The sequence below is a fragment of the Camelus dromedarius genome, chromosome 4, assembly GCF_036321535.1.
Source record: "Camelus dromedarius isolate mCamDro1 chromosome 4, mCamDro1.pat, whole genome shotgun sequence".
NCBI classification, from domain to species: Eukaryota; Metazoa; Chordata; class Mammalia; order Artiodactyla; family Camelidae; genus Camelus; species Camelus dromedarius.
Window position 1 is genome coordinate 29,155,922 of NC_087439.1, and position 26,235 is coordinate 29,182,156.

Consider the following 26,235-nt stretch of genomic DNA (forward strand, 5'->3'; position numbering starts at 1 on the left):
TTCTTCGATGGTATAACAGATCTAGGCTTAGAGTATATGACCTCTTGTAAACCTAATCATTCTTTCATGGAACATTTATTGTAACTGAATATTTCATGAATCTTTGCAAATGAACCTAATTTTAGCATGGAGTTCTCAGATGCTATAAGATTAACCCTATTAAGATCCAGCTTAGTGATTTTATATTTGAGGACTTATTTTTGGAAGCATATGTTGGTGTTGAGCTATAAACTTCTGAGGTCGGGATGATTAAATGGCCCTTGCAGTGTGAAGGCGGCGTTGATTTATGGGAAGTTGGCACACTGCTGCTAACGATAAAGGAAGATATTTTTATGCTAAGTTCTAAAATAGAGATGATGAAAAATGCTAATGAAATCAAGGAGTGTCTGGGTGCTTCAGCATTAAAAAAAGAGAGTCCTTCCCTTTGGGAATCTGAAGTTTGATGGAGGTTATATTTAAATACATTCAGTGTTTTAAAGATATTTTTGGATTCCAGAAATTGGCTGTCCTAAGTTAATTTCATTGATAACTAGTTAATTTCATTGATAACTTTCATTTATATAGCATCATATTCTTAAATCATTCTAGGTTTTTTTTATATGATGTAATCATCAGGGCAATGACAGCCATAGGAGAGGAATTATGTGACTTTGGGCAAGTTACTTCACTTCTTGGGGTTTCATTTTCCTAGTTTGTAAAATGACGAGATGAGCCCAGATTATCTTGAAGGTTGTCAGCTCAGGGATTGCATGAGTTACCCGTACAGTTCTCAGATCTGTCGTGGGTGCAGATGCTTTTCTTATTGGTTATGAGTATTCAATTGGTATAATTCTTTTGATCTAAAGAAATGAGCAGATCAAGGAAATCTTTTTTGGTCATCTTATACTTTTGTCCCTAAAATCCTATTCGGTTCCTACAAGGGGCCTGCTGGCAGTACTCTGTGGTGAGAGGAGAAGGCTGTTGGAGGCTCCCTCAGTCCTCAGATCTGACGGCCTGAAAGGAAAGGAAACAGAAGAGCCTGTGTCTCCAGCTCAGTCATGTCTTGAAACACTCTCAGAGTCCAGGCAATACTCTAAGTCAACACAACCAGATGAGCCCAGCGAATGACAAGATAAGCCGAGTGTTGACTTCATCCAGTTTTATTAGTGAGCCTCCTTCTTTTCATGGTCTGATGTCACCGGTCTTTGCTTAAAACAAAGATTCTAGATACCCAGCCACAAGCAGAATAGAAAGTCGAGGTCGAGTAAACGAAACAGATTGGATTAGCTGCCTGATTTTCTTTCCACCTCAGATCTGGCTGAGGTGGAGGTGAAGAGGTTCAAGCATGTGACAGAGTCCCTGGGCCCTGGCTCCATCATGGACCTGGCCATGCCTGGGCCAGAAGTGCAGATAAAACTGCCCCAGATCCTGGGCCTGAAGTCAACCCTCATCACTGACCGCTCCATTCCCACCAGCTTCTCCCACTCAGCCTTGGGCCTGTTGGGGCTTGGGTCTGAGGTCCAGCTCCAGCCAGAAAGGTGGCTGAGGTCCCCACCCCAGGAGGGCTTGCTTCTTCAGTCCCCTCCGGCCCCTCAAGCTCTTGGAAGCAACTGCATCGTACCTTAGCTTTGCACTGTGCTTGTAAATAAAACTGACAACTTGGGGGTTTATTAAAAAAGGACTTTTTAAGTCCCACTATGACTTTTAGGTCTTAGGATATGAACAGTCACCTCCCTTACCTTTTACCTGGCCTAGAAATAGGCCTTGGATAGCTGCTCCGTGCTCTAGACACATGGGGTGGGGGTGGGGGGACTCCTCCTATACAAGCAAGATGGAAGGGGAAGCAGCTTCTGCCTTTGGAGGCAGCCTTTTTTTCCTGAATCAGTCATCCAGACTGGATCTCACAGTCTATGACGTACTTTGGAGTCATTGTTAGACTCAGGGGAGGTTATAAAATGATACTGCAGCAGCAAACTCTGATTCTTCCCTTCGAAACAACAGTGTGCTGGAATTACTGAAAACTTGGCACTTGTATGACTAAACTATATGAATTCTCAAGTGGTAAGAAACCTTACAGTTAAAACCATTTGTTTGGAGGTCCCCCCCCCCCCCCCCATCAGGCATAGATTCAAAATCTCCTTTTAGGACAAGAGTAGACTTCAGAAGTTAGTTTGGTTTGTAAGAAATATCCAGCTCCCGGTTTGGAGGAAGCCCATTATTGGAAATTTTTTTTACTCTTCCCCAGTTCACATGGGATCTGGGCGAAGAACCCACAGTGTCCTTCCTCATCTGAGAAACACCTTAGAGAAGGAAATGAGGAGGTGTTTGTTTTCTTCCCAGGATGCCCACCTCTGGGCTCAGCAATGTTTTCTCACCAGGAGCCGGTGTAGGTTGTGAGTTTCACATGAAAGAGATGGATGTCCCCTTATCCTTTTTACAGAAAGACAGTGTACAGGGCACACCTGGTCGGGCTGAAGAGCAAGTTTGTCATCTCTGTTCCACATCGGACCAATCACACAGGCAGAAGAGCAGAACTGAGCTTAAAGACTGAGGGCTCTTCTCAGCTGTTATCTCTGCGCTCTTGGACTATAAGAGGAATATAATGAGGATGGGGTGTTACTAGGCAAACTGCTGGCAGTCAGAAATGTCACTACTCAGCAAGAACCTTCATTAAAGTAAGATGGAGTCGGAAGTTGATACTTGCAGATGTTCCTGCTGGTACCATGGATCCTGCATTGTGTTGACTGACACTGGAGTCATTGGGTAAATACTGTTGTGGAGTTCTTAGGGGAAGGTAGACACCAAGTTACAGGCACTCAGCACTGCCTAGTATAGTTCTTATCTGCTACCAATTTTCAGGGTTGATACATGATCCCATGTCCCTAGCTCCATGTTTACTGAAAAAATAGTCATACGATGAGTTAATGATGGCAATAATGACAAAAGTGGGCAGATGGAGTATACTGTGGAGCATCAAAAAACCATAGTTGGAATCATCGTCTTAGACCAAGTTTAGCCTCCGTTCATGGGCTGTTGTTTTCTCCTGAGGTGCTAGGGTGCCCTCTGGTGGTTAAACAAAATATGCACACAGTTACTTTGCTCATGTGGTCAGTTGCCCTTCGAGACCGCGTTTGCCTCAGGAAATGTGGGTGTCTAGCCCAAGCATCTCACTGCAGCTTTCTGTTTCCAGTAGAGCTCCGAAAATTAGTCAACAAACGTGAGGTCATGTGGGAATGCCGGTTGTCAGAATCTTTTCTTCTAAAGGTAGCTTTAGACTGTTACCCTAGATTCCTGTGTGCTTGGAAGGGGCAGGCGCATCGAGGCAGGAAACAGATTGGTAGCAATGAGAAGTTATGCAGGAAAACTTTCGTCTGGAGGGGCTTTTGGTAACAGCACTTAGGTTCTTGTTTTTGTTTAATCAAGGACTATAGAAAATCCTTTTTATTTCAACCCTTGCTTATAGAAACACGTTCAAGCTACTTGTCTCTCGGAGTAGCAGACTAGAGAGAACACCACTGAAATTTTATCTGACTTCTCACAGGGCCTCAGAGTCACCTTTAGGACCACTGGGCCTCGCTGCCCTTCTAGAAATGGAAGGTATGAAACGTTGAATGGAACCCCTCTTCAAAGCTGTCACTTTTTAAAATTTCAGTGTCTTTTTCTTCTGATATCATCTCTTTTATCCTAAAAAGCAATTGAAATAAAAAGCTTGGTTAGTTGAGGATTAACCTCAGTAGAGGTTTTTAACTGAGAGTTTTACCTGAGGTTCCAGAGAACTTGGGGTTGAACATACAGTATTTTTTAGAAATCATTTCAGCGTGTGGTTCTATAATTAGAGATTCTTCCCCAGAAATCCACAGGCATCTTGAGGCTCCACGGACAGGTTTCAGGGGCCCCACGAAGCTCTGGAAGTTGTAGGCATAGTTGAGCGTGTTCCCTCCTGTGCTCAGTTGGCAGATGTGAACGGAGTCATTGAAGAGGAATTCACCATGGCCCGCCTGTACATCAGCAAGATGAAGTCGGAGGTCAAGTCCCTGGTGAACCGCAGCAAACAGCTGGAGAGTGCCCAGGTGGACTCCAACAGGAAGATGAACGCCAGCGAGCGTGAACTGGCAGCCTGCCAGCTGCTCATCTCCCAGGTAGGTCACCCCTCTCCTCCTCGTTTCACACCCTTGTCCTCTGGAAGTCGGCCTGCTCCACACTCTTACTGGGGCTGGTGGGGACTTTTCTCTACATAAGACTTGTCCATGGCCTCCTCAGGCAGTGAAAGCCCAGGCTGATTCTTAAAGCTGGGCTTTATTGTGTGTGTTACATTAATTGCCTTCAGTCTCTCTTAAAGGATGTGTCTGTACATCTTTATCTAGCTATCTATGGGTAAGTAGGTAGGTAGGCTAGATGGAGATGCAGAATGAATGGACAGGATTGGGTGGCATCTAAAACTCCTCTCAGCGAAGGCAACATTCCTTCATCTTTTAACCTCTACCAGAGGTCCAACTCAGTATGGGAAAACAGAAACTACCACCACCGTTACTATTATTAATCGCAGTAGCAAGTAACATTCCATTGAGTGTTTATAATGCACCGTATACTGTGTTAAGCACTTTACATGCATTCTCTCACTTGATCTTTTTAAAAACAAAAATCCTGATGGGCAGGTTTTATTATTGTTCCTGTTTTTCAGATAGGGAAAATGAGACTTAGAAAGATTAAATATACTGTCTAAACTCATACAGCCAGTGAAAGGCAGAGCTGGGACTCAAACCACAACCAAAGCCTTGAGGAGATTTTCAAGCCCCCCCGGTTGTATTTCATTTTCTCAGTGAGTAAAGCTGCTCTTCTTCCCACTGGAATGGCATTTTCATTTTAGTAAGGTGGATTCGGGAAACAGCAGCCTCATTTCAGGTCTGCCACTGGTATCTGAGCTTGGTGTTCAGGTTTGAGGCTTCTGTAAGTGGTCCACAGAATGCCTTAGTCCAGGCATTAAAACAGCTGAAGTCATTTGGGGGAAAGAGATACCCACGTGGCATGGTGCATCAGATAATGCTGAGGAAACAGACAAAAGCATATTTCATTCTGTAGGCTTTTAAACATAGGAATATGTAATCACAGAACCATCTCCAGCCTTCTTGTCGCCTACCAGCATGGTCTAAGAGATGCAAATTTAAATGTCAAGGTTCCATTTTATAAATAACATCATAAACAAAAATATATTGGGAAGATTATTCAGTGCTGGTGTGTGATTGTGAAATTTATATACGTTGTTGAGAAAAGTGTAATTTAGTCAGTCCTTTTGGAAAGCACCTTGCGAATCAAAACCCATAAAAATGTAGGTAGACTTCGGTCCAGTAATTTCACTTATGGTATTTTTCACTGGTAATGAAAATGAAAATTTTTCACTTCATATGGTGTTATTATTCGCTAGTTAAAAATATTAGAGCTTAAGGGGGGAGGGTATAGCTCAGTGGTAGAGCGCATGCTTAGCGTCAATGAGGTGCTGGGTTCAGTCCCCAGTACCTCCATTAAAAATAAATAAATAAATAAACCTAATAACCTCCTCCCCTGCAAAAGTTTTTAAAATATGTATATATATTAGAGCTTATATGGAAGATGTTGAGTGTACTATTACTTATATTATAATAAAATAAAATATACACATCCATTGAGATGTTAGTAACATAAAGTTACATGGAAGAATATTATACAGCTTCTATAAAAATTTATAAACATAGCCATTTGGAAGGTATAATTCTATAAAGTTAAGTGAAAATGAAAATGCTGGGTTATAGCTCTATGCTGTGCCTTGCAGCTTGGTGAAATACACATTCATACAGATAAGACCAGGAATATAGGGAGAAATTGATAAATTAGAGTGGTTTATGGGTGAAATTTATACCCCTTTTTCTAGGTTTGCTTTGCTATTTGAGATTTTTATAATTTATAAAAGTTGAGAGGAAAATGCTAAACATTAGGGCACAGTACACCTCAAATCTGATTTCCAGACCCCCTGTGACACTGACAGCATGTGCTTCTGCATCGTCCTGCCCCCAACATTTGGAGGCCAGGGCAGGACCAAAGACAGAGGCCCCACGGTCTGCAGCCCCCCTTACAGGTTTTTCCTTCCGTCTGAATGTACCAGCCTCCAGGTCCAAGGCAAGTCCCTCTGCCATCTCTGTGCAAGGTGGAAGTGTGTGACTGTGCCAGCCATCCTCTGTGGATGATGGAAGCAGCACTGCTGGCCCTGGTGGTGGCCTTAGGGCCATCGGGGTAGGGAGTCTCTAGGTTCCCAGACTCGCTGTGGTAGAGCAGAGCATGCAGGTTCCAGGTGGCACGCTCCCTTGGCATATGAACCTTGTTCAGTGGAGTGGAGTGCGGCCAGACGACTGCCCAAGTTGGGTGCTTGGAGTGGGGGCCCAGGACTGGGGTCCCAGTTGCTCAGATCTTAGAATGACATTCATTTAGGGTACATGAGATCAGAGTCAAGAATATTAGGATGGTTTGGGGTTAAAGAATAACTGTTACAGTTAAACAGTGCTTTGTGCCTGAGCAGCAAATACAGTTTTCCACTGCTGCTGTTTTCTACTCTGCTACAGTTTCCACAAAGCCAGAGATTCCATCATTATTGTCTGGGGTTCGAAAGTAAGAGAAACCTTGGCTCCCTATTTGCTGACATGATCTAAGGAGTCTGACAAAGCATTTCCAGCTAACATGCTGTTATCCCCTTTGTTTACACTCAGCCTCACCACCAAAAACTATGCTTATAAAATGACTGCTCCAGTGAAGTCCCATTTCCCAGAGGCTATTTGTTTAGATTAGAATTCGGTCTCCAGGGTCTTCCTGCCTAAATGTGAACGCTGTAGATCTGGAGGGGGCGTGTCTGCGTATTTCCATCTGCCTGGGAGTGACTGCTGTCCCTGTGCCGTCAGCGAGCTCCCATTCATCCTCTTCATTCATATTTATGAACTTCATACCCTCATGGAGCTGACAAGTAAAAAAACAGATAAATCGAGTAGAAAAGTTAGATGCCACCGGAAAGTGCTGGGGCCTGAGTGATAAGGACCCAGCCAGGACCACGTCTGGGAGTGTGTTGGGGAGCGCTTCCTGGGGAGTAGAAAAGGTAGGTGCAGAGTCTCTGAGACAGGAATCAATGTGTTTGGGAGACAGAAAGAGAAAAGACATTGTATTTGAGTTCCAAAGACGAAATCCAGAGGTGCAGGTTCGAGGAGCGAAGCCCTCAGCTTTAACACTTTCCCAGCCCCTTTCTCTCCAGCACACGCTGTTTTCTATGAGGACGGAGGGCCACTTGGGCTTTGGTGTCTCACCTAAGTGGACGGTGAGGCAGGGCCTGGCCCCGAGCTGTGTCTGTGGGTGATGAAGCAGAGAAGCACCTGTAGAAAAGAGGACCGTCTTAGTCTTGATCCCAGACCCCAAGCAAAGGGCAGAACACACACCATTCGGGTGCCGGGACTCCAGAACTCCTCCTCGATCGTGCCTTCCCGTCGGCCAGTCACAGGCAAGCCAGGATGACTGCTTGCTAGTCATTCACTCCTCCCTTTTATCCATTTGCTTGTTTAAAGCATGAAGCCAAGATCAAATCCCTGACAGACTACATGCAGAACATGGAACAGAAGAGGAGGCAGCTGGAAGAGTCCCAAGACTCGCTCAGTGAAGAGCTGGCCAAGCTCCGAGCCCAAGGTAAGTAAGTGACCACTTGGCAGGTGCCAAGCTCTTGGCCTAAATCAGACTCTTTCTAGTTGGCCGGACCCAGGAGGTTGAATTTGGCTCAGTTAAAGCATTTCTGGGCCATAAGTGGTGGAAGGTGGGGGAGAAGCGTCTAGAAGATAGATGACTGTGCCCACCCCGTGTCTGCTCCTCTTCCTTCTTTACCTCAGTCCATCCTGCTGCCTGAGTCACAGTCCTCTCCCTTCTTCACCTCCTGTCTCCAGTCCGTCTCCAAGGCCTGTCCATTTGGCCTGTCAGAAGCTTCTCTGGTTCGGCTCATCTCCGTCTTCATTGTCTTGCTGTCCTTAATCCTGATTAAGAATGGTGGCTCCATCCATCCCCTGAGTGTCCCACCCCCAGTCTGCTCTAGGCTGCCCACTGTGCTGCGTCCCAAGGGGCTACTCCCAATCAGCTTCTGTCTTGCACCCAACCCCGTGCCTCTGACCCTTCCTTGGTGTCCCGTTGCTCTTAACGTAAAATCTGAACTTGACCAATGGCTTACCTGCATCCCCCATCCTTTGAAAAAAGCGCTTCCTTTGCCAGGAAGCCTCCTGACCCCCTTTGCTGTGGGGAGTACCCCACACATAGGAAACACTCAGTAAACATGAATAAATAGTAGAAATTCAAGAGAAGTGACTAGAAATGCGGAAAGCGGAACAGCATTAAGAATGCACATGTGGTGGAACACGCCTATTATACCATGAGTTGCAATGGAAACTGACAGAGTCTACTTGGGAAGCATTTTGAAAATACATATTAATAATTGTAAGAGTTTTCATAACCTTTGATCCTCAAATCTCAAACATTCATTGCAGAATTACTTATTGTGGGGGATGGGGAGGAAGCCATGTCCAACAGTTAAATGAACTATGGTATACTGTTTAGAAGAAAAACGTTTTTCATCTTGGAGATGAAGTACATGAAGGCTGTGCAACAATGCTTACAGTACATTAGATTAAACATCATAATGTGTAATTTTATCTTTACTATGTTTATAATATTTAAAAATCAATGGATGCTTGTGTTCCACGGCCTGCAAAGTAATATTTGAAAGGAAAATGGTTTTGATAGGGTAAAAGGACTGGTGATGGTGTTAGCCTTTCTTATTTCCTTCACTGTTATATGGTCATTCACTCAGTAAATACCTTTTCTTTCAAATGCCAAGGTAAATTAGCAAAGAGAACACACCCACCCCCGGCCTGACTTTGTTTTCCCGTCTGTGATAAGGGTTGTTGGGATAGAATGCTCCACCCAAAACTTAACGTGGAAAAGAACTTTTCCCCCTGGTAAATGGCTTCTGCAGGGGTGCCACTGAGTGGAAATAAAATCAAAGCAAAAGAGCTAAAATTAAGTGGAACGGATTAGAGAGAACATTTAATGACTTGAATGTCACTGTCATAAACACTTTTGCTCCCTCCGCTCACCACCCCCCACCCCCACCCCAAACTCAGGCTGCCCAGGGCCTGCTGTGCTCAGGGAGGGCCACAGACCAGGACTAGGCTGGGACTGGTTCCGCCCCACCCAGCTGTGCCACCCAGCAGCCCTGCCCCCAGGGCTCAGCCTTCCTGTTCAGCCTGGAGAGTGTTATTTTAAATTTCTATTTTCTTTGTGCTTATCCTTAGATTGTTTCCCTGCTGCAGATTCTTAGAGAATAAACAGCTTACCCATGGGAGGTAAATTAGCTCTTTCTGAAACTTTAATAGTGGCACGAATCCAAAAGCCACTAATATTGGCAGCGTGTGTCATCCCCGACCAAGGCCGTTCACGTGCGCTGCTTCAAGAGTGGCTCCCCAAGCCAGGTCGGGAACCATCCTCCGAGATGTGAGGTGACACAGCTGGGTCAGATCCAGAGCGACCGCTCCAGGTTAGCCCTTCCCCTCCAATTGCCTCTCTCCCAGGAGGACTTAGGTAGTCTCCCAGGAGAGATCAGCCTGGCTTTAAAAAGCCAGAAGTCCTCCTTCGGAGGCACGTTCTTTTATACTGTGGTTGTAATTGGTAAGATAATGATGTTTCACCCCATTCTTTTTTGTCTGCTTGTTTTTAAATTTTTACTTTTGGGTGTGAGTCCTGCCAGTCAAATCTTAAATCATCCTCTGTAATTTAAAACAGAAAAAATGCACGAAGTAAGCTTCCAGGATAAGGAAAAGGAGCACCTGACCCGGCTGCAGGACGCTGAGGAGATGAAGGTGTGTACAGAGTTCGCGGCCCCTTCCCAGAGCCCAGCAGGCCAAGTTTGCACTGGGTTTCCTTGGTCTAGGAAGATCTGACTCCTTCAGAGATGGGTGTGGCAGGCCAGGAGGGAGTGGGGCTGGCTGCTGGTGAGCCTCAGAGCCGTTCTCAGATGGAGACGGAGGGGGAGGTGTCCAGAAACCCCGAGTTGTCTGTGGGCGGTAGTTACGTTGCATTAGTACATCTTGTCTCCCGTTTCCCTACCGAGCGGGAGAGAGCGCCACCTTCCGGCCACTGCGTGGGCCGCTCCGCCCAACTTCTGTAGAAACGTTCACCTCCTTTGAATGGAAGGAAACATCTCTCCCCTCTTCCTTTTTAAAGAAACGCCCCAAATTTAAATTTAAATTTACAGATATTTATTTTTGGTTAATTTTAAACAGTAAAGGATGTGGGAAAGATGATTGGGAAATAGGATTTTTAGGTAGATAAAATAAGAGATAAAGGAGAGAATGTAGAACTTCTGATTAATTTTAGGCAAGCCCTGAGCCCCGTTGGGTGTGAGCCCATAGTTAACACAACGCCATGCATGACACTGTGTAGCCGAGATGATAACTCTGCCTCACCTTTTGGGGCATCTCCTGGGTTCACATTGCTTTGGTGGAAAGTTCTCCTCTGAGCATCACCATAAATCTGTGCAGTGGGCAGGGAGATTATCTACATTTTACAGGTGGGAAAGGTACCATGGCTCACACAGGTTCCATGGCTTGTCTGAGGTCCCCCAGGTGGTAAGAAGTCCATGCCCTCTGACTGATCTCACTAGAGAAGCCATGTGGCTCAGGTGAGCCGTAGAAGGTCAAACTTTGACTCAAGAAATGGTCTAATTTGCCCCTAGGGCCCACCCAGTCTTGTAACAGACACTTGGGTTTTGTTTTCCTAGTAACCCCTGGGAACCCCCAGTGAGTGCTGCGGACCCCTGGTTTGGGGATCTGACAGCCGAGGGATATGGGGTAGGAGGTAGCGCCCTAGGGCATGTCACAGAGTGGGCAGAGAGCCAGCGCGTGGATGACACACTTCTCCTGGCCTGGGTTGCAGAAGGCACTGGAACAGCAGATGGAGAGCCACCGGGAGGCTCATCAGAAGCAGCTGTCCCGACTCCGAGATGAAATCGAGGAGAAGCAGAAAATCATCGATGAGATTCGGGAGTGAGTTGGCCTGGGGGCTTGTGGGCTTGGGGGCGTGTGTGACGCTGGGGCCAGACTGAAGGGACACGGCTTCCGGCCCAGGCCTCTGCTCTCCCTGCCTCACGGGTTCTGGGCTCCGAGGCTTTGGACATCTGCTCTCCCACCTGGAGCCTCGCCCCCAGGGGCTCCCATGGTGGCAGGCAGGCCCCACCACCCTGCCTGGTCCCCGGGGAGCAGGGGCACGCTGGTAACTCAGCTAGGCAGACACATGCCCCAGCAGCAGGGGATGCTGTTCCTATGAAAGTATGAAAAAAAAAAAAAACCCTGAAATGGTCCTGACTCAGGAGTTCTGATAGGTTAATAAATACTCCAGAGAAGACCGTCAGCCCCCACTGCCTCCTCACCCCAACATCTGCCCACACACTGACGGCTCAGAGCCACCTGGTCGCCTGGGCACACTTCTGCGGCACCCACGATGTCGTGTGTCTGTCCGTACTTGTGACCTGTGGCATCTGCCAGGATGGCATCATTGCAGCTTGTCTCTGGTGACACGCCCTCCAGGCCATCCTCCCGTCCTGTCGCAGCCGCTGAGGAGCCCTCAGCTCAGTAACGACCTCCCCCCTCACCTTCCAGCCCCATCCACACGGGTCCTCAAGCTGGGAGGTGCCTTCAGGATCCTCTCCTGAGGATTCTTAATGTTTCTGCACAGTGAGTCCCTGGGAACAATCTTTGAGCCTCTTTGTAGAACAGCATTTTTAAATGACCCAAATAAAAGACATAGGAAAACAAAGAAAACCAATTATAGTGAAATATGGTTCCATCCAATGACACCCTCCTCCCCTCCTCCCCTCCTCCCCTCCTCAACCCGGGTCTAGACTAAAGGTTCGCTCCTCTCTGTTTCTGTAGATGAAGAAACAGATTTCTATACAGAAAGCAAGGTTAAATGATTTCTTTAGGGTCACAGTGCTAAATAGGAATCAGACTGGAGCTGCTGAATTCTCCAGACTGCTGATCCAGATCTCCCAGTGTGTGTGGGCTGCTCACACAGCACATTTGCCTGTGAAAAGCAAAAGTGGAGATGGTGTGATCGGAGCTCTATGCACACAGTCCACCTAGGGGAGCATTCAGCATCATCACTCCCCTCCTTCTGGGCCACCCCCATGCTACCCTGCCTGCAGGTCAGGCTGTCGTGCTGTCCCCCTTTAAATGCACTTCGTATTTGTTATTCTGATGAATCACCCTCAGAATGTTCAACTGGAAGGCGAGAGAGATGGAGGGTCTGTGAGTGAGTTGACGGGGAGGGGGTGGTTTCCTTGCCTGTGCCTTTTGTGTAGATGCTGGATTTTCCTTCAGTGTATAATCTGTTTCTCTACAGTCACGTAGGCATCGCCATGGAAAAGGTTTTATAAGGACTGGTCTGATAGAAATGGTGACCAAATGCCCCAGCCGGATGGCGAGTTTCCTTTTTGCAGCAGGCCCTGGACCTCTCTGTGTTGAAAATGTCGGCCCCTTTCCCATCTCATTATTTTCCCCCCAAAGCTCTTGCATAAGCCAACTATAAATACACTCATGAAGCCTTAAGTTTCATGCCTCTTAGATGTTCCCAGAAATTAGTTTTCACTTGGGCAGGGAGGAAGCTGGGAGGTTGTTCTCTGATCCCTCAGAACCCTCCAGAATTGCCGCCTTTATTGCACGGGACTAATGGGGTTGGAACAGAACCGTGTCTTTAGCCGGATGATGCAGACTTTCAGGCTGCCGTGGAATGTATTGCTTTTTCCTCTCAATTTCAGTTTGAATCAGAAACTGCAACTGGAACAGGAGAAGCTCAGTTCTGATTATAACAAGCTGAAAATAGAGGACCAAGAGAGGGAAATGAAACTGGAAAAGCTCTTGTGAGTGCACTTTAAATATTTCCCCTGTTGTCTCTCATCCGCGTGAAGCCGTAACCAGTGCCCTTTGGTGATTCAGATGCCCACATGTTCAGGTTGGGTTGGGCCAATTTAAAAGCAGACCATGGCCGTTCGTGTGAGTCGGTTTGTTTGGCTGATTTATCTGCAGGTGCAGATGGTATCTGTGGAACCTCGGGTGCCCCTTTGGTGGTTCACGATTGCTTTCTGTTTTGCAGATTGCTTAATGATAAAAGGGAGCAAGCCAGAGAGGACCTCAAAGGGCTGGAGGAGACAGTGGTATGTTGACATGATTCCCAACTCATTTTAGTCTCAGAGACCAGATTGGTTTATGATCTTTTGAATTTGTTTCTTCTAAAATTTTATCTGTGCACGCCTTTCTCGAGTATCATTTTAAACATAAAACTTCATGTGGAAAGGTGAGAATTGTAAAATTTATTCCACAGCTCTTGACAGAATAATTAACCATCCATCCATCCATCCTCAGGGATATACCCTTAAGGAGTCCCAACTGAGATTTAAATTCAAATCAATGCCTGCAATTTTACAGCCTCTGCATGTTGTGAGTTACTTCCAGTCAACAATCAGTGGATATTTATTGAGTACCTACTAAGGGCTAGCATTATTCTAGGTGCTTGGGAAGCATCAATACACAGCAGATAAGATGCTGGCCCTGGTGAAGCTGCCCTTCACCTGGGGGAGACAGACAACGAACAATAAGGCAGTAAATCATGACCTCTGTTAGATGGCTATAAAAAGTGTAGAGGGACTGGTTGGGAGAGACCTTACAGGGAGGTGACATTTGAGCAGGAACTTGAAGCAAGGGAAAGAGGGAGCCATGGGGATGCCTGGGGGAGGAGCCTTCCAGGAGAGGCAACAGCCGTGCCAAGGCCCTGAGGTGAGCCCATGTCTGATGTGTTGGGGGTCAGCAGGGAGGGCAGTGTGGTTGTGGCCACGAGAAGGAGCAGGGCAGGAGATAGACATAGAGAGGTCAAGGCAAGAGGGGGCTACAGGTCAGATGGGGCGCTGAGACCTGCAGAGCTTGGGGCAGGGGAGTGACAGGTGCACTTTCCTTTGGAAGAGGGCTCGTTATTTGAAATCCCGGTTGGTTTTCTCTGTCCTGCGTCAAAATTCATTGGGTTTGTCTCCTCTGGTCAACTTCTGTTTCAGTTGCCCTGGAGGATGGCTGCCTGGCTCCAGGGGCTCTCAAGAGCCTTTCAAAGTGCCACACAGCCTGTGTTTGAGGACAGACCACCCCGACATAGGCTCTCAATTTGGTGAAAACATGTCTAGCCATTTTACATGACAGGACAAAGGGGGAGAGAAGCTGTTGTTGAGATGCAGCCATACATTTTGACTCCATTCATATGTCCTGTGAACTTATGTGGGACTGAGCCTGGCTCCAGGAACTCGGTGACCCCAGTGACCCCGGACTGGAGGCAAGTGGATGGTCAGGGCTGGACCCAGGCCGCACCCTGGCTCCCAGGCCGGTGTTAGCTACTCCTCAGAGCCAGGCCGGGGACGAGGGCACAGGCCATTCAGGACAGAAGTGAGATGACTGTCCAAAGGCAGCTGGGCCTTTCAAGCACAGTGGAGAAGATGGTGGACAGGGCGACTGGAGGGGCAGCTGAAGGGAAGCCATGGAACCGCTTCAGCTCTGTCTGTGAAGTGACACCCACAGTCACAGATCGTTACAACAATTCACGAAAATATCGAACATTAAAATGTTCCTGTGTTCCCAGCAGCCAAAGGTAAATATTCCAGTATCTCTTCCTCCTTGACACCCCACCCATGAGCACTCTCGCCTGGCACACCTGCCTTCCACGTCCTCACCCAGACACCCTTCCCCTCCCCCTCACGGTCTCACCCACACTTGGGCACAATCGCTTGTTCTTTCTCACACACCCACACTCGCTCACACCCTCCACACAAGGGCTCACACCCCTCCTCTCACACCCACAGCGCCTCACACACGTTCTCGTGCCTGTGCTCCACCCACTCAAAGTTCTTACGCTCACTGAACACTCCCCCGTAACAGGCTGACACCCACATTCACGCTCGCTGGTGACCACCCACACGCTCTCACTCACACACTCACTGTTGCAAAGACTTGCTCATCCCCAGCTCTCACCCTGACTCACACCCACCCATTCGCACCCTCATGTCGTCGTTCGCAAACGCTCTCGCCCGGTCTGTTTCCCCCATGCATGCCGTGTGGTCACACTCACACACACTCACTCACTGGTGAGCATTCACGCTCTCTCTCACTCCGCAGCCTCTCCCACGTACTCCTTCACCTCCGCTCACACACTCACCTGTGTGCTCACTCTCCCAGGCTCGCACACTTTCTCTTCCACAGTCACTCATGGACGTGGGCTTTGGCCTTTTTGGATACGTATTTAACAACACATTTTCCTCACTCGCCTCCTCAGATCCATGGGTCCTCCCTCCCTCCCCCCACCTGCTCACCCATCCCCCTCCTCACATCCACACCACCTACCCCCTGCCACACATGCTCACCCGGGGACGGACCCACCGACCTGGCCCTATGCCCCCTCTCCTGCTCTCCCTCGTGTCCATACACATCACACACATACGCGTTCAGTCCCCAGACGGAAGCCCCCAGTCTGCGCCATCTCAGACGCGGGTGTGTCCACTCAGCCTTCCCCCTGAGCTCTCCCTGAGCTGGAAGTGCCCCTCAGAGGCATCGCTGTGCTCCCCTTCCTGAGCCCTCCTTAGCTCCAGGCCTGCACTACCGCCTGTGTCTGGGCCGGGTGGGGGCGGAACCTGCCATCTGGGGATGGAGCCTGAAGCCCACTCCAGGGGACAACGCTGGGGACAGCCGACTGGCCCTGGGGGGCGGCTCTGGGGCCCCAGGCAGCCACCTGGCTTTGGCAGGACACTCTGAGCTCTGGGGCCGGCCCCCTCCTGCGGCCTCGCTGGGCTTTGTGTTCCCATCTCTCTGGTGTCCACGGGGACGGGAGGCGGAGCCCTGAGCTTTGACACAGGGCAGCGGCCCGGGCCGGGCCGGGAGGACTGGAGGGAAGCGCGTGGGGGCGGGCGAGGGAGTGATAATGAACATGATGGAGAGCCCGTTGCCCTGGGAAGCCAGCGCCAGGTGCCCCGGCATCCATGTGCAGCTTACCACCTACTTCCAGGGTCTTGAACTGCCTCTCCTAGACTGTTGAAGTTACTTAAAAACAAGCAGAAATGAGCGAAACTCGCCAAACTCAGGACTCTGTATTTTTGGTGTTTGGTCCTGAGGAAACACCTGGCCCTTTGACCAGGCACCCGGGTCTCTTCATGTCCCTGTGGGGTAGTGGTGTTTGTCACAGAAAGTATTTACCGTGATTACAGCACAGGCAGGAATAAAATCCCTGAAGCGGGAGGGCGGGCTTGGGGAGCGGGGGCCTGGGGTGGAGCTTGCCAGCCGGGGACGCGGGTGGAATGTCGGTGCTGGCATCACCGAGCGTGGGGCTGCATCCCCGCACCTGCTGGCTGGTGGCTCAGCCCTGCCCAGGCTCTGTGTGCACGCAGTTCATAATCACAGAACCTGCTTGGCCTCCTGCAGAAAGTAATTTGCCTCATCTGAGGAAGCAGTCGACTTAAGGTGCTTTTTATTTCAACACAGAATCACGAATTGGGCCCAGGAATGAGACCTTAAATTAACACAGAACTTTTATTCCAAGAAACTTAGTGTTTCCATGGCTTTATAGCCTCTTTCTTCCTTTTTTTTCTGTGAGCCTGTATGAGCTGCATCTCTTCACATTCTGTGTGCAAGTAGATCTATTTAGGCTAATTGAAAAATATAAATGCGAGTGTCTCTTTCTTCTCCCTTGTAGGGGAATATTTTGAAGGGAATTAGTCATATGTACCGTGGTAAATGCTCGAAGACTTACATGGAAGGAAATTTTGGGGTTTTCTAACTTTGTTAACAGAGATCACCAGAGCTGACTCAGACCTTTGTTTTAGCAATCTAATTCCTAAGGGTTCATTAGTAGAAATAATCCGAAATGCAGAAACACATGCCCCCATGAAGTTAATTACATGGAAGTTATAACATAATAATAAAAGGAAACAATAAAAGCCAGCTGGCTTTCAAATATGAAGCATCAATAAATTAATTGTGGCTAATGTTTACCCAGCATTTACTATGTGCCAGAAACCGTTGTAAGAGTTTTATACGATCAATCTTGACAACAACTATGAGGCAACTACTATTTTTATCCTCATGTTACAAATAAGAAAGCTGAGGCCCACAAAGGGTAGATAAATTGTCCCGGGTCATGCAGGTAGGAAGTCCACCCACCCGCCTCCCCCATGAGCTCAGTGCTGTGAAGCAAAGCGGCCCATGGACCAGGGCCAGGAGGGATGTAGAAACATGAAAAATGCTGGTCAGCGAGGGTGGGAGACATTGTGGCCAACCTTTCATGTGAACGTGTTGGCATTTTGTATAACGTGTACGCAATAAATTGGGGGGAAGTCCATTCTGGTACAATGCAGCCCGCTAGGAATTTTTATGAGAAACCTTTTGATTTTTTGCGGTTGAGGGAGGGAAGTGGGGGGTCTATTTAAAACAACAGCAAATGAGCAGGCTTTGTTCTAGTTTACACTTCATTGTTTCAATTCTCAGTCTCTGTCCTTGGGGTGCCCCTGGGAATGAGGAAGAGGGGGAAGACACGTGTGATAGGCGGGTCTGAGGAAGTGGGGGGCCCCCTGGCTTCTATTGGCGGCTTACAAGCCTTGTGACGACATCAGGGTGGATGGTCTGGTGCCAGTGTGTCCCGCACTTAAGTCGTTTTGACAATCTTCTCTTCCAGTCCCGAGAGCTGCAGACTCTGCATAACCTCCGGAAGCTCTTCGTCCAGGACCTGACTGCCCGGGTCAAAAAAGTGAGTTCTAGTTTGGATGAATGGGACTGAGAAGAAAAGAAGAGTTGGCTGGAAAGAATCATTTTCAGTTGAAATATCACTTGCTTAAATTGGGGCTGGTTAAAAATTAAGTATTTCATGCCAGAGAATATTATTAAAAGAATCTGCTCAAGGGGAAAAAAGTACTGGGGGACACTTTTCCATCTGACTTTTCCTTCTTAGGAAAAGGAAGTTATAATCCTTTCCTTGGCCTTCATTTTAAATGAACACATATTTATCTGGCTGCAGCCTGAAAACCGCTGTGAGCGAGGCGGGGGAAAAGCCGGAGAGGTCTCACCAGACAGCACGTAGCCCCAAGGCCTGGGTGGCGGGGAAGTCGGGGGCGAGATCTGCCAGCTCGGAGTGTGTGAAGCACTTTAACATCTGGGGTCTTACTTGCTCTTCCCACAGCAGCCATGCAAGTGGTCTCAGTGTTCTGTTTTGCAGCTGTGGAGAGGGGCTCAGAGGTTAGATAACCTCCCAAGATCGCCCAGCTGGGGAGAGCCAGGGATAGCACTGCAGAGTCTAGGCCTGTGTGACTCCTGAGCTTCTTTGGTCCTGGTGCCACACGCAGTGATCTTGGGGCGTTGCCACCCCACAACAGCTCCCAGAGGTGTCAGGAGGGAGGAGGGAGCGGGGGCAACGGCAGGGGGGCTGTGCTTTGGATACGTTTGAAAGCGATGGATGAGGCACAGCGGGGATACCCAGAGGTACGGTAGGATGGAAGGAAGGAATGTGTAAGGAAAGTGTGCACGTGGGGGTCTGTGTGAAGGAGCCAAGGAAAAGAGATGAAATATGTTAAAAAAAGAAAAATAGAGGAGGTGTTTGATGGAGTGGGCTCTGAGAGGGACAGAGGTAACAGCTTAGTGTTAGGCTTGGTAAGGGGAAGGGACACACTTTCCCAGAGGGGAGAAGAAGTCAAGATGGAGACATTTACAGGGAGGTAATGACAGTGGGCCCGACAACTTTGACCTTTTTTAACATGGAGGCCTGGTCCCCGATGGGCAAGAAGGAAGAGAATGGGGGGCCCCTGGAGACGAGAGGAGCTCAGGCAGCTGTGGGGGGGTTGCTAGGGATGAGAAAAAGGATGCTGAGCAGTGGTGGGGGTGTCTAGCTGAGGGTCAGAGTGTGGATTGGGCGAGGCGCCTGACAGCACGTTTCTAGTGAGTTTGGAGGTCTAGAAATGAAAATAAAGAAAGAGGGTGAGAATGATGGGAAATTTCAAGGCCTGAGTGCCAGCGGTGGGGCAGGCAGTGGTGACCACAATCATCAAAATGGAAATGCCGAGGACGCGGACCAGGGAGGAGAGAGAGGCCAGAGCAGAGGTGGTGGGGAGAGGCTAGAGAGGTTATGACAAGAGCTGAGAGAGCTCAGCCGGAGGAAGGAGGTGCTCCAAGGAGGGTATGGAGCTTGAGATCAGACTCCCGGGCTTCACAGTACAGAACTCTCTAGGAGGGACCTGTTAGACCAGTGTTTCTCAAAGTGCGGTCACCTGGCCAGCAGCACTAGCATCACCTGGGAACTTGCTAGGTGTGCAGATTCTCACACCCACCCCACATCCGCTGGCTCAGAGATGAGGCTGGGGCCCAGCAGTCTGCGTTTTAACAAGCCCTCTTCTGGGTTTGAGAAGTCCGGATTTAGACCGAAGAGACATGGGTTTGAGAAGCTCACATAGCCATCCCCTCTCAGAAAAAGAAGGGTGATGCTCGCTTTGAATCAGATGAAGCAAGCATGCTTTGCCATTTCTGAACTCCAGGATGTGTTCGTACATGTATTTCCCAGCTTATCTGGCCACTCAGTGTGGCGGTGCTGAGGGAACAGCATTTTTGTTAATCCCAAGATCTGATAAATTTCAAGAGTTGATCCAGCACAGTGCATGGATGCTGTGACTAGTCTGAGATGGATTGATTAAGGAATTTCATGGACTTGGATGCTGAAGGGACAAGCAGAGGCCACTGAGACTTCCCAGGGGGACCACAGACACTTGCCCACAGCTTGGTGACTTGTCATCTCCCTTGTAATGTTTGACATCAACTTGTGATGTCTTGAAACCCAAATTTAGGTCTTGGGTTTATATTTTCATTTTAGTTCTTCTTAATGAGTTTCAGAACACTTTTTTTTTCTTTACCTACCTGCAAGGGAGAGGCATTTCTCACAAAGAGAACTGTATCTAATCTGCATCCTTCAAAAGAAGATTTGAAGTTTTTTGTTTTTTATTCCCAGCTGTCTACCAATCACGGAAATTAATTGGGAAAGATCGTTGAGTCTACACTTTTAAAACCTCTGTTTCAGAATGACCTTTAGTAAGATAGGGGAGTTTTTTTCCAAAAGAGACTTTAGAAAGGACAGTCCACATGACGCGGGGGCTGAGGGTGGGCTGTGGGGAGGCCTGTCCCGCTGACTCCTTGGTGTTGATGCACAGAGTGTGGAGCTGGACAGCGACGATGGAGGAGGTAGTGCTGCCCAGAAGCAGAAAATTTCCTTCCTGGAGAACAATCTGGAGCAGCTCACCAAGGTTCACAAACAGGTAGGAGGGTTGTGTCAGCTTCCTTCTGTTTTCTCTTTCTCTCCTAGAAAAAAGCCCCTCTGGATGTGTCCCCAGCGAGGGAGAAGGCTCTGATATGGAAGGGAAAAGGACTATATGTCAGGGGAGGGTATAGCTCAGTGGTAGAGCGCATGCTTAGCACACACAAGGTTATGGGTTCAATCCCCAGTACCTTGATTAAAATAAATAAAATCCCTAATTATCCACCGCCCTGAAAAAAAACAAAAAACAAAACAAAGGACTGTACGTAACCGGGGAGTGTCAGGACTGGAAGGGTCCTTGAACTCTGTCTTCAGTGACTTCTCATATATAAAACACTTTCTTTTGTGGAAGCCAAATAGAAGGAAAAGAGTTTGAGCTCTCTGGGGTTTGGGCAGTAGGATGTTCAGTCATGTCTTTTTGTCCTGCCTCCAGTCCCCGCCTTGTATCCTTCTGGCCTCAGTGTCTCCCATGATGCCTCTGAGGACCCTTTGTGGACCCAAAGGGTCCACAGAGTGCAAAGTGGATACCACTGAGCTGGGTCAAGCTCCTTATTCTTATAGGTGAGGAAACAGACTGGTAGAGGAAGTGACTGGCCTCATCCCACAGGTGGGAGAACTGGGCAGCACTGGCCCCTCTCAGCTCTGTCACCCTGTTTCTTGGGCATCCTCTCAGGTCCTTGTGACACCCTGGAGTTTGCCTAGAGTGACAGAGAGCAATAACCATGTCCAAAGCTTTCTGTTTAAATGCTGGAATGTTCATGACTTTTCCCCAAATCCTCAAGATTTGGGATCTGATAAAAAATGGTCCAACTTTTTGGATCACATGGTCGAGGGGATGTCATTTCTCTTTGACTTGTTACATCCTCTTCAACGTTATCGATGATGACATTTTTCTCCAAACGGTGGATGACAGATTCAACAGGGTTGAAGTCATTCAAGCAAATTGATGAGAAATATAGAAAAACAGAAGCTGCCAGGGAACTTGAAATAGGGCTCTGAAATTCATTACTTCATTCATGAATTCAACAAATATTTATTAAAAAAAAAGTTCTCTCCCTGGCAGTGGAGCTGGTGCCGGATGGGGATACAGGGGTAGAGAAGACAGATGTGGGCCCAGCAGTAGCTCAGCCTTTGCGTTGCACCTTCTGATTTTCAAAATTTTCCCTGATGCACTTGGATTCCCACAAGGGTCCTGTTATGTAGTATGTAGACTTGTAGTGGCTGAATGACTCACACCCGGTCAGATGGCTGGGCAATAACAGAGCTGGCTCTTCAGCCTGTTCTTAACCCAGGAAAGTCTGTTCCTTCTTAATTATTGGTCTTAGATAATGAAAGAATGAGCAGTACCCCAAGTTAGCCTCTGGATATGTTGCAAAGTGGGGTCCAAACCCAGTGTTGGTGCAGACAATGTGTTCTGCTTGGACGGAGGCCTCCAGAGAGCTCTAGAGCATACATGCCTTTCACTGAGCACTTTTGAACTGGCTTCACATTTCTTAGCTTTCACATGCAAAATGTCCAAGTAGTCAATTTTCTCCAATCCTGTCGTCCCCCGCCCCACCCTTGGGTAAATCCTACCCAAGCCTGAAAGTTTCCTGTGGCTAGAAATGGCTTTTCATTTTATCCTATCCCCTCCCCCTTTCCTTGCATACGTGAATCCTGTGTTTGGCAAATTGCAGGCTCAGGGTATGGGATTTCTATTCTCCTTTAGTGCTCCCAGAGTTTTACCGTCATACGGACTCTCCAAGACGACCTAGCAGGGGTGGGGGTTGGTTCTAGTTGCTCTCCTATGACTTTCCCTGTCCCCCCGCCCCAGTGGGTCTGTTCCTCCCGCCGCCCCACCGCCTCCCCACCTGGTAACTCTCCGCCTGTCCCCTCCCGCCCCAGCTGGTCCGGGACAACGCAGACCTGCGCTGCGAGCTGCCCAAGCTGGAGAAGCGGCTGCGCGCCACGGCCGAGCGCGTCAAGGCGCTGGAGAGCGCGCTGAAGGAGGCCAAGGAGAACGCCATGCGGGACCGCAAGCGCTACCAGCAGGAGGTGGACCGCATCAAGGAGGCCGTGCGGGCCAAGAACATGGCCAGGAGGGCCCACTCCGCCCAGATTGGTACGTGGGCCTGCACCCGCGCGCTTGGTAGAAAGCGAGGGCTCCGCCGGCCGGAAGCTCGGATGCTCTGAAGAGCTCGGGTACTCTGAAGCAGCTCGGGTGCTCTGGGTGGGCCAGGCCTTAAAGGCGGTCAGGCCTGTGGGACCCAGGCCAGCCAGCTCCTCCCAGCACCCTACGTCCATCCTGGGAGGATAGCATTACCAGGTGCACGCTTCCTTACACTGCGAGATTCCTGTCGACATTGTGAGCTTCACAGATGTTGAGCAGCGGGGGAGGGGTATAGCTCAGTGGTAGAGCACGTGCTTAGCATGAATGACGTCCTGGTTTCAATCCCCAGTACCTCCATCAAAACAAACAAACAAAAAACTCCAAAGCTATTGAGCTGAGCAGAGAAGCCGGCAGGCAGAGGTGTTTGGCTGTAACAGGCAGAGGTACACTCTCAGAAATAACCAGAATATACAACTTGCTCAGCAAAGCCTGAAGGCCCTCTGTGTTTTGCACCAGGTGGAACCATGAAGGAGCTGTATGTAGCCAAAAGTGTCAGGGAAAGCTGCTTGCAAGTACAAGTTTGGAAATACCCTGGAGAGAGCCAGGCCTGGCATCAGTGAGAGCAGGGTCCAAGACCTGGACTCGCACGGTCCACCCATACAAAGAACGAGAGCGTGACTGTTGACTCACAGTTCCCAGGATGGAGCCAGAGGAGTAAAAGGGATTTAGGGATGTTCTCTAGAGAGTTTCTTTCTTCCTTCCTTCCTTCCTTCCTTCCTTCCTTCCTTCCTTCCTTCCTTCCTTCCTTCTTTCCTTCCTTCTTCCTTCCTTCCGTCTCCAGTAACATGTACTATTATTTCTTATCAGATATTGCTGTGCAGATGTTTTGTAAACCAGCAACTTCAGGTTTCTAGTTTTAAGATCACACCTTAGATTAGTGGTTCATTGCATTTATTGGATTTTATATGGTTTGAAAATCTACTGAATGTTAGGGACCCTCTCCCCCACAAAATGCATCACAGACAGAATACTGCATCCAGTTTCTGGGAGATGCTGTTGGAACCCATGGGGACCTGTAGATCTGCCTCAGATAAAACTGAAAGTCTTGTGTTTCTAATTTCCCTTAATCAGAAATAATTGATACATAAGATCTCTCTGTCCCCTCAACATTGGATGCCTTGGATTAGCTAACTGTACTCCTAGGAGGGCAGACCTCCTGTTTCAGAAAGGTCTGGTGGTTGATAAGAATGGTAATACTGATAAAAATTGTGCCTCTTGGTTTTTGCATGTGACCTGGAGGTATCTGGGTGTGGCTGTCTCAGCCCTTTCTGAATGTCTCTTCTCTCTCTGTCTGTCTGTTGGGTGCAGCCAAGCCCATCCGCCCTGGACACTACCCCGCATCATCTCCGACGGCCGTCCATGCCATCCGAGGGGGAGGAGGCGGCTCTTCAAACTCCACTCAGTACCAGAAATAAATACGAAGTGAGTCCCCAGTGTCGGGTTGGCTTCTGTCGAGGGCAGCCCTGGGTCCTCCCTGCCCCTGCCTGGCTCTCAGCCACGCACGTGTGGACCTAAAGCAGAGAGGGAGTGGCTCAGCTCTTCCCGGGGACAGGCTCTGGGGGTTCAGGTTATTAGGGACCTGGGTCTTCCCTCAGGTCAGTTTGGAGCCTCAGGGTTTCCAGCTAAGGCCACCTGGGGCCGGGGACCCTCTAGGGATGGGGAGGGCATGGTGAATGATTCACCTGAGCTTTCTTTGTCTGTGGGATTCCTCTATGGCTGGCATCCAACCTGCTTGTCAACTGCGTTTACTCAGAGCAGGCGGGGGTGGGGGGTGGTTGCTTTAAGTCTCAGGAACTGAACATAAAGAAGGAGCCAGATTATAGAAAATCATATATGTATATTTTCATTGAAGTACAGTCAGTTACAATGTGTCAACTTCTGATGTACAGCATAATGTCCCAGTCATGTATATATATGTGCATATATTCATTTTCATATTCTTTTAGAAAGTCACGTTTTACGATTACTATTGGAACTCAACAAATGAGGTTTTTAAGAATTGTGCCGATGTATGTCTCTGTGGGTCCAGACCTCTTTTTCCTTTGAGATGGTGGTTTGAAAACTTCTCTTCCCACAGTCCACATGCCTGATGTTGTGCTACCAACACAAAGGGAAAAAAGCGATCTGCTTTAGGAAAGAAAAGGAGGGAGCACAGGCCTGTCCTTTTGTGCTCGAGACAAAGAGGTTACTGGTTGGACAGGGGTGACAGACAGCTAGGGGGCCAGGAAACTCTGTTTAGAAAAACTCTGACTTTGGACCAGTAACCTGTAGGTGGGGGAGGTGGCTCCGTATGTTGGCCTTGGACTGTAAGCTCCCACTAAGGAAGCCGTAGTGATTGAGGGCAGCTCGGGAGCGGTGGTTGCTCACCTCATCCTTTTTGCATCAAGGTGGGGAAAGTGGCTATGAAGGGGTATAACAGTATTGCTGAGGCTCTGACTGAAACTTCCAAGAGGAAGCTTGGTAGCTGCACCCGGACAGCGTTCACCTGCCCTGTCCCCGGCAGCATGCCAGGGAGCAGGACAGGCCGAGGCAGCGTGCGGGTGGGCGGTGAGGCCGCCACCGTCTGCCAGGTGCTGGAAGGCTGGATGGGCAATTATCTTGGCGGTGGGCCACCCTGTTCAGATGCCATCTCTGCTTTTGGTCAGAAATAAAATAAAATTGGATGTTATCAAATTGCTTTTGACTGCATGTTATCAGCGTGGGGACTGACCCTCCAAGAGAACTGGAAGATGAGTGCTGGTTTGTGTTCTCTTCTAATTCTCATCGTTGTTACAAAGTAGTTTTTAGTCTCTGCAGCAATAGATTCTAACCACTGAGTGAGCGGGGAGGCCCATGTCTGAGTATCCTATTTGGTGTTGTGACCAGATAGAAGGGGTTTTAAAGATACTATCTGAAAGTTATGGACAAGAACATTGACTGTGTTTAAGACCATGACTGGCCACTTGTTGTTGTGGGTTCAATGTGGCGGGCCGGTGACACGGGCTGATAAAGAATTACCGGAGACCGAGGAGAGTTTAGGAAGGTTTAATAGCTACGCTGCTACAGACAACAGTACAGCAGCGGCCACACAGAGGTGCCTGCGCCAGCGCCGCGGGCGGGCGGGCGGGCGGGCGGGCGGGCCGTGCAAGGTCGGTTACTGGGGGAGGGGGCTGTGCACACAAGGAGTGGGTAACTGATTGGTTGTAAGATCTGTCAGGGACTCTCTGAACAACAGGTTTTCCGACTTTGATGAGGGCAGGATGTGAGACCTGTCCACCTAGGGTATTGTGAGGTGGGCCATCTCCTAGGGCAATGAGTTTTGTTAGGGTAAACACACATCAAGAGATGTTTTTATTCTGCAGAAATGCAGGTATGCAGAGGGGCCTGTGGTGGGGAGTGGGGGTTAAGGTGTCAATGGCTCCCGGCACACGGAGAGCCCTGGGGTGGGGGTTTTATGACTCTAGAGAGTGCCAGCCAGCTCCACATTTGTCAGTAGAGGTTAAAACAGGATGGTAACCAATGGAGTAGGGAATTATACTTGGAAGTGAGGAAATGCCAAATTATTTTAAAAAATAATTGGAAATATGGAATTCATTGCTAAGATGGGATCAAAATCTTTCTGAAGTGATCTTTCCTGCTCTTTGGGCTTCTCATTCTGAAGTGTGTCTGTCCTGGAGAAATGATCTCAGCTGCTGACCCGTCCTTACTGCCCGCTG

At 48.7% G+C, this 26,235-nt stretch overlaps 1 protein-coding gene across 1 annotated transcript in view; it reads left to right on the forward strand.

Annotated features, from left to right (window-relative positions):
• The window catches only part of KIF5C (kinesin family member 5C), a 147,185-nt gene that overhangs the window by 109,310 nt on the left and 11,640 nt on the right, over positions 1-26,235 (forward strand). The window contains exons 16-25 of the mRNA XM_010974807.3: positions 3,930-4,118; positions 7,554-7,671; positions 9,808-9,884; positions 10,960-11,069; positions 12,839-12,940; positions 13,174-13,234; positions 17,776-17,847; positions 20,288-20,392; positions 22,276-22,492; positions 23,849-23,962. Coding sequence (XP_010973109.3) covers positions 3,930-4,118; positions 7,554-7,671; positions 9,808-9,884; positions 10,960-11,069; positions 12,839-12,940; positions 13,174-13,234; positions 17,776-17,847; positions 20,288-20,392; positions 22,276-22,492; positions 23,849-23,955 — 1,158 coding nt within the window. The 3' untranslated portion in view covers positions 23,956-23,962. The remainder of the gene's footprint in view (positions 1-3,929; positions 4,119-7,553; positions 7,672-9,807; positions 9,885-10,959; positions 11,070-12,838; positions 12,941-13,173; positions 13,235-17,775; positions 17,848-20,287; positions 20,393-22,275; positions 22,493-23,848; positions 23,963-26,235) is intronic.